Consider the following 14,766-nt stretch of genomic DNA (forward strand, 5'->3'; position numbering starts at 1 on the left):
TCTCCTCCTCTCTCTGTCATTTTATTCATTTATCATCTTCTTAAAGTACTTCATCCATCTTCTCGACACCCTCACTTTACTTGTTAGTCAGTTTCCATCACTATCCTAAATCACCCTAACTTGCTGCACATCCTTTTCAGCTCGATCTCTCTGTCCAGCCAATCAACACAAGTCCTTTCCTCCTTCCTTACAGTCCAGCCTCACATACAACTCACTATAAGCCTTTTCCTTCACCTTTTAACATTGACATCATTCATAATTTTATGTTGTAAAGTGACCTTCAGTGTTTTGAAATGCACCAACAAACAAAATGTATTATTATTGTTATAATTACATTTCACTCACAGGTACCCCTGTCTAGTTATGTAGATATAAGTGATATAAGTAATAATCTTATTATTGAAAGTGTAGCTAATCTTCATCAGTTATCTTTCATGCTGGGATGCAACAGCTTCAGTCTTGTCCCTGGCATGCTGCAACAATGACTGTCTTTTGCTGTCTACAATTTTGTCATAATTTCCTTGAAGCCTTTCCAGTGTTTCAAAAGTGTACCGTAATGGCGTAATGGCCAACACCCTGAAGAGATCACGGATGTCCATGAAGGAATCAGTAATGTGGCAGTGAGTGAGCCGGGTGGATTTCATAGCTTGGATCGTCTTATCGTTTGAACTTTAGTGCCCTCCTGAAATCGAACCATGCACTCTCCTGTGCTAACAAGTGATTTAGCACAAGTTATATATAAATAGATATTAAAAATAGGGCAAGTTATTTTGGACTTTCCTCTGTCACGCAGTCTCACTCTCCTCCTTTCAAGAATACATTTTTGCATGACTTCTGATTTTGGAAATCTGTAATAAAAAAAGGACAATTTCTCATTACGTGAGTCACAAAGTACAGTGAAGCACTGTGGAGGAGCATTTCCATCACTGCAGTTTTACATGATAGATAGATAGATAGATAGATAGATAGATAGATAGATAGATAGATAGATAGATAGATAGATAGATAGATAGATAGATAGATAGATAGATAGATAATAAATTGCAACTGTAACTGTTTTCTAGAGATGCCTAAGAGCTGTTTAGATGTGAGGTGGCAGCGGTTCTTGGTAAGTGGCACGTTCTACTGGTGATGAACGCACACAAAACAGCGGTGTTATTTTAACGAGCACCTTTGCGTGAGTGTGCCTATTCTTCATCTAATCAACTGAAACTTGTCTGTAAACTAAGCTGATGATTTGGCAGCATGCCAGGCAGGGGGAGAGGGGACTCCTTCACCCCCCCGAACACACACACACACACACACACACACACACACACACACACACACACACACACACACACACACACACACACCAGAGCCTTTTTAAATATTCCTGTAATAGCTCCAATTGGATATTGTTGTATGATAAGAAATGTAAGCGGGGTTTTGTTTGTTTTGATGTTGGTATTGTAAATATATCACATCTTCTACTGTTTATTGACTTTTTTCACCCTCATATGAGTACGGTAGGCTTTCACCAGGCAATAAAGATATGACTCATGTGACCTTCCTACAACACAAAGCTGTTAAATGCGTGAGACGCCTACAGACCGCGCACGGGTTAATACAACACTACTACGGTTTCATTCAAGTTTGCCACGCCCTCAACGTAAACAAATGGGGGCTTGACCAATAAGAGCCACGATAGATCAGCCGATGATCAGATGACTGGAAAGAAGAAACTATTTAAAACTCTAATGACACTCTTCATTCACAGCTTACACATCTGTGGAGTCCTGACTACACGGGTGCTCTCCAAAACGCACCGCCGGTTCTTTTGTTACCACTGGATTCAAACACGTTTACCAAAATACCTCGTTTCCGGCAGTATTACAAAAGACGTTTTAAATCCTAAGAAAGCTTATAATTTATCCTCTCGTCTGTGACTGAGAAATGAATCAAAAAGGCATTTTAATGTGGATTTTCATTTGTGCTTATGCACTCTTCGCATTCGCAACTGGGGAAAACGCCGTTCTTAAAGGTAAGAAATGGCTTTGTGTCTGTTTATTCATTCATTTCTTTAAAATATAGGGACAGGGTGAAAACATCGCAACTCTGGCATACAGCGGACTATACAAGGCGCTTAAGAAAATTCAGAAATGGGGAACGACAAAATTTCCCACGTCACGTTTGATTAATGTGCATCATTTTTAGGCTAAATTACACATGTGAACAAGTGTGGCGGTGCGGAGTAAACCAGAAAAAGTGGAATGGATTTAAAAGACAAGTGGGCGACGTGTCCTTTTTGGAAGGAGTCTTGAAGCAGAGCCCCAAGTGGAGGACACGACGCCACGTCTGTGCGCTCTCCTGGGAAGGATGTCCTGCTGCATCCGCGTTTTACCACAGACACCACGAGATCGTTTTTATTACCCAGCTCAGCTGAAATCATTTTGGTCTGTGGGGTTCATTTGGGGCGATGAGTTCATGCTGAGCACACACTGTAAAGTTCAGTTGCCGTCTCAACTCAAAAATCCAATGCAAAACCAATTCGTACATCTTCAAATTAGATATTTTATTACCAACACTCCTATTATTTTTAAACCTGAAACCTGTCAGCTTCTTTTATCCGGCATATGTAATTGTAGCATTTTTGTCTAAGTCTTGAGGCTAGTGTGTTAAGTCATGGTATAATTATGAGCTCTGGCTGCAGCTTCGTCAAAAAGATGAACTAAAGAGGGGTGGCGGCTCTCTGCCGCTGGCTCTGATACTTTTTCAGTCCAAGCATAACTCTTGCAGCAGATGTTGGCAGCCAAAGCAGACTGACTTGCTATTTCAGGCAGTCCAATATAGGAATTGTGACCTCATATTTTCTGAATCTAATTTAAAAGTTTGAGTTTTATACATAATTTCTACTACTTTTATATTTAAAATTGTGCTCTCTCCCCCCTAAGGTGAAGACAGTGAACTGGATGATTTGTCAACAAACAGCCAGGCTGCAGCTGGCATCATCAAGTACAACATGAGAAAGCATGTCGATCTGGACCAGGAGGGATGTTACCTGAAGACTGGCAGGGAGGACTGTCTAGAGGAATGTGGTTTCAATACTACAGCCAAGACAATCTTCATCATCCATGGCTGGACGGTACACAGATTTATGCTTATCGTCCCTGTCTGGTTGAAGTTGATCTGTTTGGGTTCCTGGGTCTCTCACTCATCCTCCTAGTTAATAATGCTTAATTGTTTTGATGGATGGAAGTGTTTCCATAGTGTTTTGATATTTGGAACTTACCATGTAAATGTTAAATAACTATGTGGCAGGAAGATGCCCAGGTTAGCAGTTTGACCGATGACTGACTTCTGTTTTCTTTTCCTCTCAGATGAGCGGGATGTTTGAAAGCTGGATGCAAAAGCTTGTCAATGCTGTGATGCAACGTGAAAGCGATGCCAATGTGGTGGTGGTTGATTGGATATCCAGGGCGCAGCAGCTATACCCTGATGCAGTCAACCACACCCATGGTGTTGGCCTTGATATTGCAGCAATGCTCAACTGGCTTCAGGTGTGTACCGCCATTTATAGCTTTTTTTTTTGTTTGTTTGTTTTTTTTATATATTTTGAGTTATGATTTTTTTATTTTATGAATTGTGTATCAGTGCACTGAAATTAAACATGTTAATGTTAGGCTAAAAAGGTGCATTCATTTCTTTTTTAAATATAAAAACTAAGACATTGATGTGAAACCAGTTAATTGGAACACTCCACTGGATGCAAAGATTCACTCATGCATTAGTCATAATTTATTTATTTATTTTATTTTTTTTAAGGTCAAAGTGGCTGCATTTGTAGAACTGATGAGTTCCATCATAGCTTTCATAAGTGTACCAGAATTGTATAATGCATGTGAAGAAGGGAAATGTTGTGCTGGATACTTTTCATATTCCTAATATAGCCCAATATGGTAGCTCCATTTCTTCAGTGTATAACAATTGTGTTTTGGCTTTTCATTGTTTTGTTTATTTATTTTTGATCACTTATCAGTTTCTAAAAAAGATCAGTCCATTTAGCACTTCTAAGGCAAAGGGAACAATTCTCATTCGGAAGACCTGCCACAAAATTGGATCAGTGCATGAATGGCAATTGAGAAAGGATTCGGGCGTCCTGCCATGTTGTTGTAAACGTGGACAAAGAGTGTGTCACGGAGACAAACTAAGACAGATGGTGGAGGCACTGTTCCATGGAAGGGACTATCAGTGGAGTCTGTTTGGGTTAACTGAGCTTGCTCAGCTGTAGGCACAACTCATCATTGGCTGAAATCCAGCCTCTGTCCACTGTAGGTCACTACTGGTTCGTATTCACTGTGGCAGCAACTGACATTTCTCTCTCTCTCGTGCTCTCCTTTAAATTCAAACAGGATGAGCACCAGCTCCCTCTGGAGAACGTCCATTTGATTGGCTATAGTTTAGGTGCTCATGTGGCAGGCTACGCAGGAACATATGTACGAGGGACCGTTGGCAGAATCACTGGTAATTTTAAAAGCAACATAAGTCAGCATAAAAGAGCCCCTTAATGAAGGCATTGCCTCATTTGCCTGACATTTCTCATCTATCTTCCTCCTAGGGTTAGACCCAGCAGGACCTATGTTTGAGGGTGTAGAGAAAGAGAAACGCCTCTCTCCAGATGATGCTGACTTTGTGGATGTTCTGCACACGTACACTCGGGAGGCTTTGGGTGTGAGCATTGGAATCCAGCAGCCAATTGGGGACATTGATATCTACCCCAACGGCGGTGATGTGCAGCCAGGCTGTGGACTCAGTGATGTGCTGGCAATGACGGGAAGTAAGTGGCGGCTGTTGGCTCTTCATGTACTTCAGTTTCTAAAATTAGGAATTTTGCATGTAGCTCTTAAGTGAGAATGGATCCATTCTATCTGACCTTTAAGCTCTAACCTGCTATCCTCAACTTGTCTAGATTTCATGGAGGTGATGAAATGTGAACATGAGCGAGCTGTGCACTTGTTTGTGGATTCCCTGATGAATAAGAAGCACATGAGCTATGCCTTCCAGTGCACTGACCCCAGTCGCTTCAAGAAGGGAATCTGCCTCAGCTGTCGCAAAAACCGCTGCAACAAAATCGGCTACAATGCCACAAAAATGCGCAAGAGGCGCAACACTAAAATGTACCTGAAGACCCGTGCTGATACTCCCTTTGCAGGTGAGATACAACAAAGATATAATATGTATATGCACTGTAGTCGGTTTAACTGTGTATGTCATAGAATGAGTGATAAGAAATGGACTGGGTTATAGTAGTTGCTTATCTTTAACCTCCAATATCTAACTTGTTTTATGAGCCTACAATTGCATTGTAAACTACAACTGTGCACACCCCTACCCTAATCAAGTACTAACTCTTGGTTATCTTTTAAGGTTACCACTACCAGATGAAGATGCACGTGTTCAACAGAAAAGACTCAAACAGTGCTGATCCCATCTTCAACATCAAGTTGTACGGCGAACACAAGGATACAACTGATATGTTTGTCGACGTGTAAGTTCAAAACCTTCCTGCCAAACCAGTCTTCTCTCACAATGTCTCAACATGACAGCGTGCAAATCCTTCTGTAAGCACAGTCTGGTAGTTTTTCTGACTGCATGTATACCGAGAACACGGACTGCCATTGTATAAATTTGGAATTTGAACTTGACAGGTTTTTTTTAGTCACATGGATTTGCGATGCACAACAAACTTGTTGATAGAGCAACAGCAGTTTCCATAAATGTAAAGGTGTGCCAGGGCAATGCGTCAGCTTTCTGAAGGCTGATTTTAGATGTCTACTTTTAGTTACTTGCAAATGTTTAAAATGTTAAACTATGGTGGAGTTGGTGGTAGTTTCATTTTTTTTTTTTTTTTTTTTTTTTAAAAACTTGACTTTTCTTACTCTGTCCAGCCATGATAACGGCATCGGTCTGAACCTGACAAACACCTTCTTGGTGTTTACTGAGCAGGATATCGGTGACCTGCTCAAGATCCGTCTGAGCTGGGAAGGAGAATCTGACTCTTGGAGCTCTATGTGGAAGAACATCAGGAATAAATTCTGGAACAACAAGCCTTCCAATCCCATACTGGAAGTTCGACGGATTCGCGTGAAAGCTGGAGAAACGCAGAAAAAGTGAGCTGAAGGGGCAAAACTCGCTCCACGTCTTTGTGGTGCAGAATTCAGTTTCATTAACCTGTTCAGACATTTACTGATGATTCTTTTGTGTTGCTGCAGGTATGCTTTCTGTGCCCAAGACCCTTCAAGAACAGAAATCTCTCCAGGAGAACATATAACTTTTGTTAAATGCCCTGACGGTTGGGATGTGAAACCAAGAAAACGGTATGAAACATGCGGTGGAAAAATAAGGCGGGGGGGGGGGGGGGGGGGGGTCAGAATCATTAAATGATATGCTATATGCAGTTATTCTATTCTTTCTGATCAACAGGGTGCCCATGTAACAATTCAGCACTTCCAACAACCAATGCACCATCACCATGGGGACCCAGCATGAATCAGGGAGAAGCACTGCCCTCTTTGAGCACTTTGTGGTGAGCAGGGGGGGGATTCAGGTCTAGGACTCTGGAAGATTTCCACTGGACTCTGAAAATGAGAACTATGGTGTTCTGTTCAACATAAGATAAGCAAAAATGGTGCGACTCCTGGAAGTGGTGTCAACCTGAATATGAGGATTGCCTGAGGAGGAGTTACAGAACATTCCTTTGTGTTGGGGTAGTGAAGTAGAAAACAAATCTGTGCCAGTGGACACACCAGCAGTTAGTCACTGTACTGTATATTTTTTAAAATATTATTTATTTATGAAAAAAAAATGGAAGCACTGCAAGACTGTTATTTATCGGAGCACACACCAGAACAGAGCGTATGTTGAATGAGTTTCTTCCAAATGCAGTATTTGTGTATTGATGTTTGCATGTTTGTGCCTGTGAAGTGTGCCTTTCTGCTGAATGAGATTGATACACTGTTTAATTGAAGGAGATGCGATCTCATTAATACTATCTTTTTGAGCTGTTGTGTGTACAGTAACTGTATGTGGCTTTTTTTTTTTTTTTTTTTTGAGGGGGGTGGGGGCGGGTCGGTCAGTATATGATGTAAATTTTTTTGTTTTTGTTCTGAAAAATAAATTCACCTTTTTCTTTGTAGCAGCTATACTTTGTTCATTTTCAGCATCACATCACTGACAGACCCACAACTTTAACTTTAATATTCATTTTATGTCTCAGTAATCTAGATGTGCTGTACTCGCAGCCTCCTGCGTGTACATGTTAAACTCCTGTATGACTCAAATTTGACAAATTTGAAGGTGAAAGTCCTTTTTGACCACTTGTGAGCACATGCTCATGCAGCCTGATGACTGAGCTTCAACTGCGCTTGTTACATTATCTGCCTCCTGTCTGGATGCACTTCATAACTGGAAGGAATGCAACACGTAAACACTTTTTATAATTATGAAAGAAATCTCATGCTGCTGGGAAATGGGGGGGGCTTTCTGTTTTGTTTTCTGTTCTGCTTGAATCATTTAGCAACTTATAAAATTTATGTTCTGTTTAGGGCAGGGATCCTCAAATCCAGGGCTCGAGGTCCGGTGTCCAGCAGATTTTAGATGTCCCTGATCCAGCACACCTGAGTCAAATATAAAAGTCATTAGCAGGACTCTGGAGAACTTGGCTGCATACTGAGGAGGTAATTCAGCCATTTGAATCAGGTGTGTTGGATTAGGGACACATCTAAAACCTGCAGGACACCAGACCTCGAGCCCTGGATTTGAGGATCCCAGGTTTAGGATCTTGTTAGCTTTCAGCATTGCTTCTTCTAAACTAGAGATCATGAATAAACAGGAAAACCTATAATACTTAATGGCTTATAAACAGAACAGTCTTATAGCTTGAACTCTCTCAACATCCAGTAAACTTCTGGCCAGCAGGATTAATGCCACAAACTTTCCCAGACATCCATTTGTTGGAACAAATATTTACCCCCACCACAAATTACCACCTCCTTCCTGTCATGTTTCACTGCAAACCTTTGAACACATCCACACGACTTGGTTGAATTGACTGAACATGGAAACTGAGTGTAATAAGTTGACAGTTCTACACAACTGAAGGTTTCTAGGAACAGGAATGCCTTCAGATGTGCAGTATGTAACATGAGATGGTTTTTTTTCTGGTTGTTGCAGCTGTTTGCTTATTATCTATATCAGGGCTCTTCAACTCCAGGCCTCAAGGGCCGGTGTCCTGCAGGTTTTAGATGTGTCCCTAATCCAACACACCTGAATCAAATGGCTGAATTACCTCCTCAGTATGCAGTCAAGTTCTCCAGAGTCCTGCTAATGACTTCTATATTTGACTCAGGTGTGTTGAAGCAGAGACGCATCTAAAACCTGCAGGACAGCGGCTCTCGAGGCCTGAAGTTGAAGAGCCCTGATCTATATCAACCTCATCTCTACTGGCTTCCTATCTCCTATTCTGCTCTCTGATTGCCATCTTCAGTGGTTACTTCTGCTCTTGTACAAATCTGCTGACCTATTTTCCCAAAGACAAACATCTGCTCAGAACATGTTTGTGACTAAGACAGTGGAGCTGGTTTTGCCCCCACACTAAAGTGACCACACAATATTGCTCCAGTGACTCACTCCAGTTTCATAGCAATAGAGTATCTTAATGCCATTAATGCTGTTTGCCTCCAGAATAAAGAAGAAACCACAACCTTTAGTCACTGTCTGAAACTGTCTGCTTTAACCAGAAATGCTGTAAAAGCACCTGAAGAATGGTAAGTTCAGCACCCGCAAAGTGTTTTCAAAAAATTTTTTAAAAATAATTTAATCAGCCTAATGTGATGTGATCATGGACCAAGAGGAGGGAATATTGAACTTGATATAAAATGCAGTGAGCGCATATTTTTGTACCTTGGGGGTTGCAACTGATGTTTTCCAGATAAATAAATCAACCAACCTGCTTCTCATGACTGAGCCCTCCTGAAAGTTTTATTTAAAGGCACGATATACTTTTAGAAAGGATTTGTTTAAAATGTGTATTTACACGTGTTACACATTTTATGCGCATTTTAACATAACGTGTTTTTTTAAAAAAAGCATAAAATTTAGTTTAAAAATGTCAAAACAACACATGTTCTGTCAGAGCTGACATCCCTGAGCTGATGCAGCACGTGTGTTAAAATCAAACACATCGAAGGTCTTACAGGTTTACGATGCTGATAGATTTGTTTGCATCTCTAACAAATTCATCTAAATCATTTCACAATGTTACATCTTATGAGTGAAACTGAGCATTTAGTGCATAGATTAATGTGTGCCAAATATAAAATACCAAACAAACTCTGATTTCTGCAAATTAAAGTTCTGAGTTGTTAGTGCTTTGTTAATGTAAACTGGACATACTTTTTCCATGTGGCTGATGTGTTTGATTTAATTAAATGATTACAAAATGTCAGTTTTATGTTTGAATTTATTGTCATCATTTTGCGTGCATGTGGAAACTTGTATTGTTCCTGTGTATCTATATGCATTGTTACTGAAAGGATCAAGTGGTTTCAATTTCTATGAAATGTACTTATCATTAGCGTGCTTCTGCATGACATCTTCTATTAAATACCAGAATTCGGGGGATTTTCCACTTACAAAACTGAAACCACTAATGTTCCGTTTAAGAGAACAAAGAACTTTCAAAACATCTGTTCTATGCAGTGCATGTTGTACAATGATTGCTGTGAGACCTTTCTGAAACAGCACTACCGTGCGAAGGTTCTGGATCCATACTGTTAGAGAAACATTCAGACTCAGCCTCCCCGCGGCTATTTGACCATCCCACATGTCCTTCTGAAGAAGTACACGGGCAGATTGATAACTGATCTCACAAAGCCACTAAAGGTAAAGTCAGGGGAATCACCAAAATCAGCAGGATTTGGAGATTTATGGCATTTCTGCTGTCATGAAATTGTAATAATCAAGAAATAGCAGTATAAGATGGACAATCAGCCACAGACCGCATGTGTTTATATGTTGCCAGTGTGTGCTTGTTTAAAAGGGGCCTCGTCTCTGAAGCAGAATTGTGATTAAAATAGGTTTTAGCCTAACCTGCCCTACATTTGCAGTCCAGCTGTAACTCATCTGTGCATGTTCTGGAAAAAAGGAAAATAAGCTCAAATAAAGTTACAAATCTAAATGTTTTTGTTTCAAGGTCCTGCAGGCAGCGGCCCTGCAGTTTCTCCCAGCAACGCACCACGAGCTGTCCTGTGTTGTTGGCTACCCTGGAGCCACGTGCCTCGCAGATTAAAGGGTGGTGGTGCGTACTTTGCCACATGTTGGGATGCTGGCACTGTGGCAGCCACTGCAGCGCTGATCAATAGTAGAGCGCTGGGCGAGGGCAGCGGGGGAGCTCACCTCACATGATCCCAAGGTGAGAGGGAGAAACCATTTGAAGGCTGTTTCCAGGGATTTTCGTGACATCACAGTGGTTGCATTAGAAACGCTTTCAGCAGAAATGACTGTTGACTTCTCTGGGTTTACTGTACTAAGTGTGCTGACGGCTAAGTGGTTTTGGCATACCAGTCTAGCAAGAGCTGAAAGCAATTAAAGGTCACATTTATGCAATGTGTTTCCAAGGAAGAAATCTGCTAAATTTTCTAATAAAGTTGTTACAAAGTTGACAAAGTCGGGCGTAAAACTGTATAATTTGTATAAACGAACAATTTACTAGATATTTAATGTCAGAATAAAGTTTTTTGTTGGAGATGTTATAATAAAAATTTGGAGGTTTACAGACACATCTGCGGTCACCTCACTATAAAGGGCCAGCTGTGTAAAAGAGAGAAGTTACCACGCGGGAGAACTTGACCCAGTGTATGAATGATGACAGCACTTCTAGAAAGAAAATAAGTGCTGGTAGCTCTCTTTTTTTCCACTCTACTCAACAGGCACTTTTGACTTCCCATCCACTAACCTCCATTAGATTTGCAACAGGTGATTTGAGCCATGTGGTAACGTCAGCATGCCAACATACCAGCATGCTCACATTCTCAGTGCAGTTCTGTTAATTCTAAAAAAAAGGTTTACCCTGTTCTGAATGGTCATTTGCTTGCACTTGATGGTAAACCACAGGACTGGATGAAGTGAAATTTTGATTTCTTACAGTGTAAGGGGATTCAGTCCCATGGATGTGGATCCAAATCCTGACAACTCAGAAAAAAGAGGAAAAGTTGGTTCATGTAATTAGATGTTGGAGGATATCTATAAATATTTTAGTAAATGTTCTTATTATTCAGCTTCTCCACCAGAATTCATGAGAACATTACTATTTTTACTGTGTGACATGAAGTTGCTTGTAGTATCTTCATATTTAGCCTACAAAGACTAACTGAGGCTAGACTTTGACTGGATCCTGTTTCATAACCTGTTTTCATCCAAGCTTTAGCTGTTGGATGACCTCACATCTGACTCAAGTACTTTGCTATAGAGAGGAGTTCGTGGTTGACTCAATAACTGCAAGGCGCCCCGGTCCTCTGTCAGCAAAACAAGCCCAACTCATCACCCCTCCACCACCATGCTTGAGAGTTGGTATGAGGTGTGTGAGCTGATAATCTGCTGGTTTTCTCCTGATGTTTTGCTGTGCGTTATGGCCAGAAGTCTTGTGGTTTGTTCGGGTGCAACATTGCAAACTTAAGCTGTGCTGCCATGTTCTTTTTAGAGAGAAGAAACTTTCTCCTGGCAACCCTTCCAAACAAGCCATACTTGTTCAGTCTTTTTCTAATTGTACTATCATGAACTTTAACATTTAACAGGCTAACTGAGATCTGTAGATGACATGTAGCCTTAGGTTTTTACATGGTCTGATCTTGGGGTGAATTTCCTGAGGCATCCACTCCTGACAAGATTGTGGCATTGCACTAAAAAAAACACCTGAATGCTCCAAAGCCAAAACCATATTTTTCGTAGGCAGGGTTGGCAGAGAACATTAATATGTGTAAAAAAAAAATTCACTGAAATCTACCTGATAGTTTCTTTTTTAACTATACCATGTATAGTGTATAAGTGTACCGTGCTGCTTGTTGTGTATATGTTAAATGTGCTGACTTCACATACATGAGTAAAGTGTTGTTTTAAGGTGGGAATGTGCCACCCACTGTGAATGTTGTTATTAGCCTATCATAAAGTAGTCAGTCAAAATGTGTGTCCAATCAGAAGGTCACATGCTTTAAGGTCAGACTGTTTCACAAGCACATAACATGTTTGTTTAAAAGAGGCTGTAATTATACTGTACCCTGGTTCCTATGTTGAAATGTGTGTGTGTGGGAAGGGGTGGGGGGTGTGGGAAGGGGTGGGGGGTGGTGGGGCCTTGATGATGGGGTGAAATTTCCACAAGTCTCCTTCTTGTAACTGATGCCACTGTTATGATGTAACTTTTGCTTCTTTGTGTTTACATTAACTCTCCAGAGTGGGCAGCATCAGCACTGTTATTCAGTGTTGTGACTGGCTAAGAGGGCTGTGAGGGTCTCACCTGCTCTTGAGCAATTGTTCTCCAGGCTTTCTGAAGGTCTTTCAAAGTTTTTCTTTGGACACTGGCTGCTTTTTCACTCTTTTTCCATCCAGTCCTCGTACCTGACCATTTTCAGAGGAATATTTCTGTTGTTGTTGTTTGTTGAATCGCTTAACACTGATCAATAAATCACTCAAGCATAAAAAATCCACCTAACTCAAGGGATGAACCAGAGTCGTGTCTATACATAACTGACAACTCAGCAAAGAACCTGTTTTAAATCGTGTCTTTAGGCACTTTGTTATTAGCAGCCTGTCACAAAAACACATGATTTGTTCCCATTTCTTTAGCTGAATCTATGAAACATGCCAACAACATCACAGTTTGACAGGCATAAAAAAAGCACATTTGCTCAACAAGGTGATTCCCAAGAAGCTATTAGTTGAAAACTTGGCATGTTTCGGCATGATGTGCAGTGTTTGATTAAAGAATTTTAGGAAACTTGACGAGTGGGGACAAACGAAGAAATGGCAGGCCTAAAAAAAAAAAAAAAAGAAAGAAAAAATATCTACAGCAGATGAACAGTATCTGAAAGTCATGTCCTTAAGAAATAGGAAAAGAAATCCAGCAAAGATCTGACAGAGGACCTGCAATATGCATCAATCTACTTCTGCATCATCAGAAATGGTAGAGTGACTGTCAAGAAGCCATTATTAAAGAAGGGAAACAGGGGGGAAAAAAGGCTGAGGTCTCCCACAACAACCGGACTGAAAATCAGTGGCAACAGCTCTTCTGGGATGAAGAGTTGAGGAGACAGGAACAACAGTGAGTGTCTGCAGCCGTCTGTAAAACATGGTGGAGCCTCTGTCCTGGTTTGGGGCTGCATTCAACCAGTGGTGTTGGTGATCTTGTCAAAATTGATAGAATTATGAAAGTAGAAAACCACTGTTAGATTTTGATTCATACAATCTGGACAGCATTTGAAAACAGCAATAAGCCAAAACACACTGCCAGTGCAGTAAGAGCATACGTGGATAGAAAAGCATATGACAGCATACTGTTAGTCATTGATTGGCTGCCCCAGACCCCAGACCACAACATTATTGAATTAGTGTGGGATCATCTTGACAGAGAATGGAACAAAAGGCAGCCAACATCCAAAGAAGAGCTTTGAAAGTCCTTCAAGAAGCCTGGAGAATGATTCCTGAAGATTATGGAATGAAATTACCAGAAAGGTTGCCTAAGAGAGTTCAGGTTGTATTGACGATTAAAGGCAGTCACACCAAATATTGACTTTCAAGCTCATTAGAATTATACAAACTCTGTTATTGCCTCATGTAATATAATACAAAGAAATGAGGGCTGGCTCAAGACTTCTGCACAGTACTATATATGTATATATATATATATATATATATATATATATATATATACTTATTTTTTATTTGATGCTAATGTGTCTCAAAAAAGCTGGGATGGCAGCATGTTTATCACTGTGTTGTTCACCTCTTCTTTTAACGTTCATGAACTGAGGAGACTGGCTGTAGTTTTAAAAAAAAGATAATTAGATTTTTATGAATTAAATAGTCAAGTTGAAAATCTTTCTGAGGTTCACTTTATAGTTCAATGAGAACAAAATGCCATAACAACAGTCAGTGGATGCCAAAATTGTCAGTCCTTTGAGTGCTGTATTCAAAATCACCCCAAAAATCCAAATTAAAAATTGTTTGTGCTCCCGTGATTGTTGTTGAGCAGTATACATTTCTGGAATGACCACTCATCTGTTAAATGACACAGAAATGGAAGGTCAGATCAGGCTGGGGGTTTGCTGCCCTGATGCAGAGCTCCTACGCAGCTGGACTTCTGCCTGGCTCTTTGCTGCTTTTTCCCTGTTGCCCTCAGTGCCCCCTCAGGCGATGAATTACTGAGTAAGCAATGTCCTATTATGACCACACTCCTACTACTAAGTGCCAGCGAAAGCACAAGTGGAGAGACCGGTGAGCCAGTAGTGCTGGAGCTGACCATAATGAACTCTTCTGACCCCACTGACTGTGAGCTGAATCGGCTTCAGTTCTCATCTTCTTCTCTCATGGAAATTCCCTTTAAAATGAGGAGAATTATTGGCTGTATCTTAAAGTCACATATTTGTCACAGCTTCTGAAGGAGTGCCAAATTATCTCACAAACAGGATGTTCAACAGTGGAAAGATGTAACAAATGATGGGAACAGACCAGTTTTCT

At 40.7% G+C, this 14,766-nt stretch overlaps 1 protein-coding gene across 1 annotated transcript; it reads left to right on the top strand.

The window, feature by feature from the left end:
- Window positions 1-1,711: 1,711 nt before the first annotated feature.
- lipg (lipase, endothelial) lies at window positions 1,712-7,065 on the top strand. Its single transcript, XM_030737736.1, has 10 exons — window positions 1,712-2,023; window positions 2,934-3,124; window positions 3,360-3,539; window positions 4,392-4,503; window positions 4,598-4,816; window positions 4,949-5,191; window positions 5,407-5,527; window positions 5,928-6,149; window positions 6,252-6,356; window positions 6,463-7,065. Exons 1-10 carry the CDS (start codon window positions 1,936-1,938, stop codon window positions 6,473-6,475), a joined length of 1,494 nt encoding a protein of 497 aa, XP_030593596.1. The 5' UTR covers window positions 1,712-1,935; the 3' UTR covers window positions 6,476-7,065.
- Window positions 7,066-14,766: the final 7,701 nt, after the last annotated feature.

The sequence above is a fragment of the Archocentrus centrarchus genome, chromosome 9 (genome assembly GCF_007364275.1).
Source record: "Archocentrus centrarchus isolate MPI-CPG fArcCen1 chromosome 9, fArcCen1, whole genome shotgun sequence".
NCBI classification, from domain to species: Eukaryota; Metazoa; Chordata; class Actinopteri; order Cichliformes; family Cichlidae; genus Archocentrus; species Archocentrus centrarchus.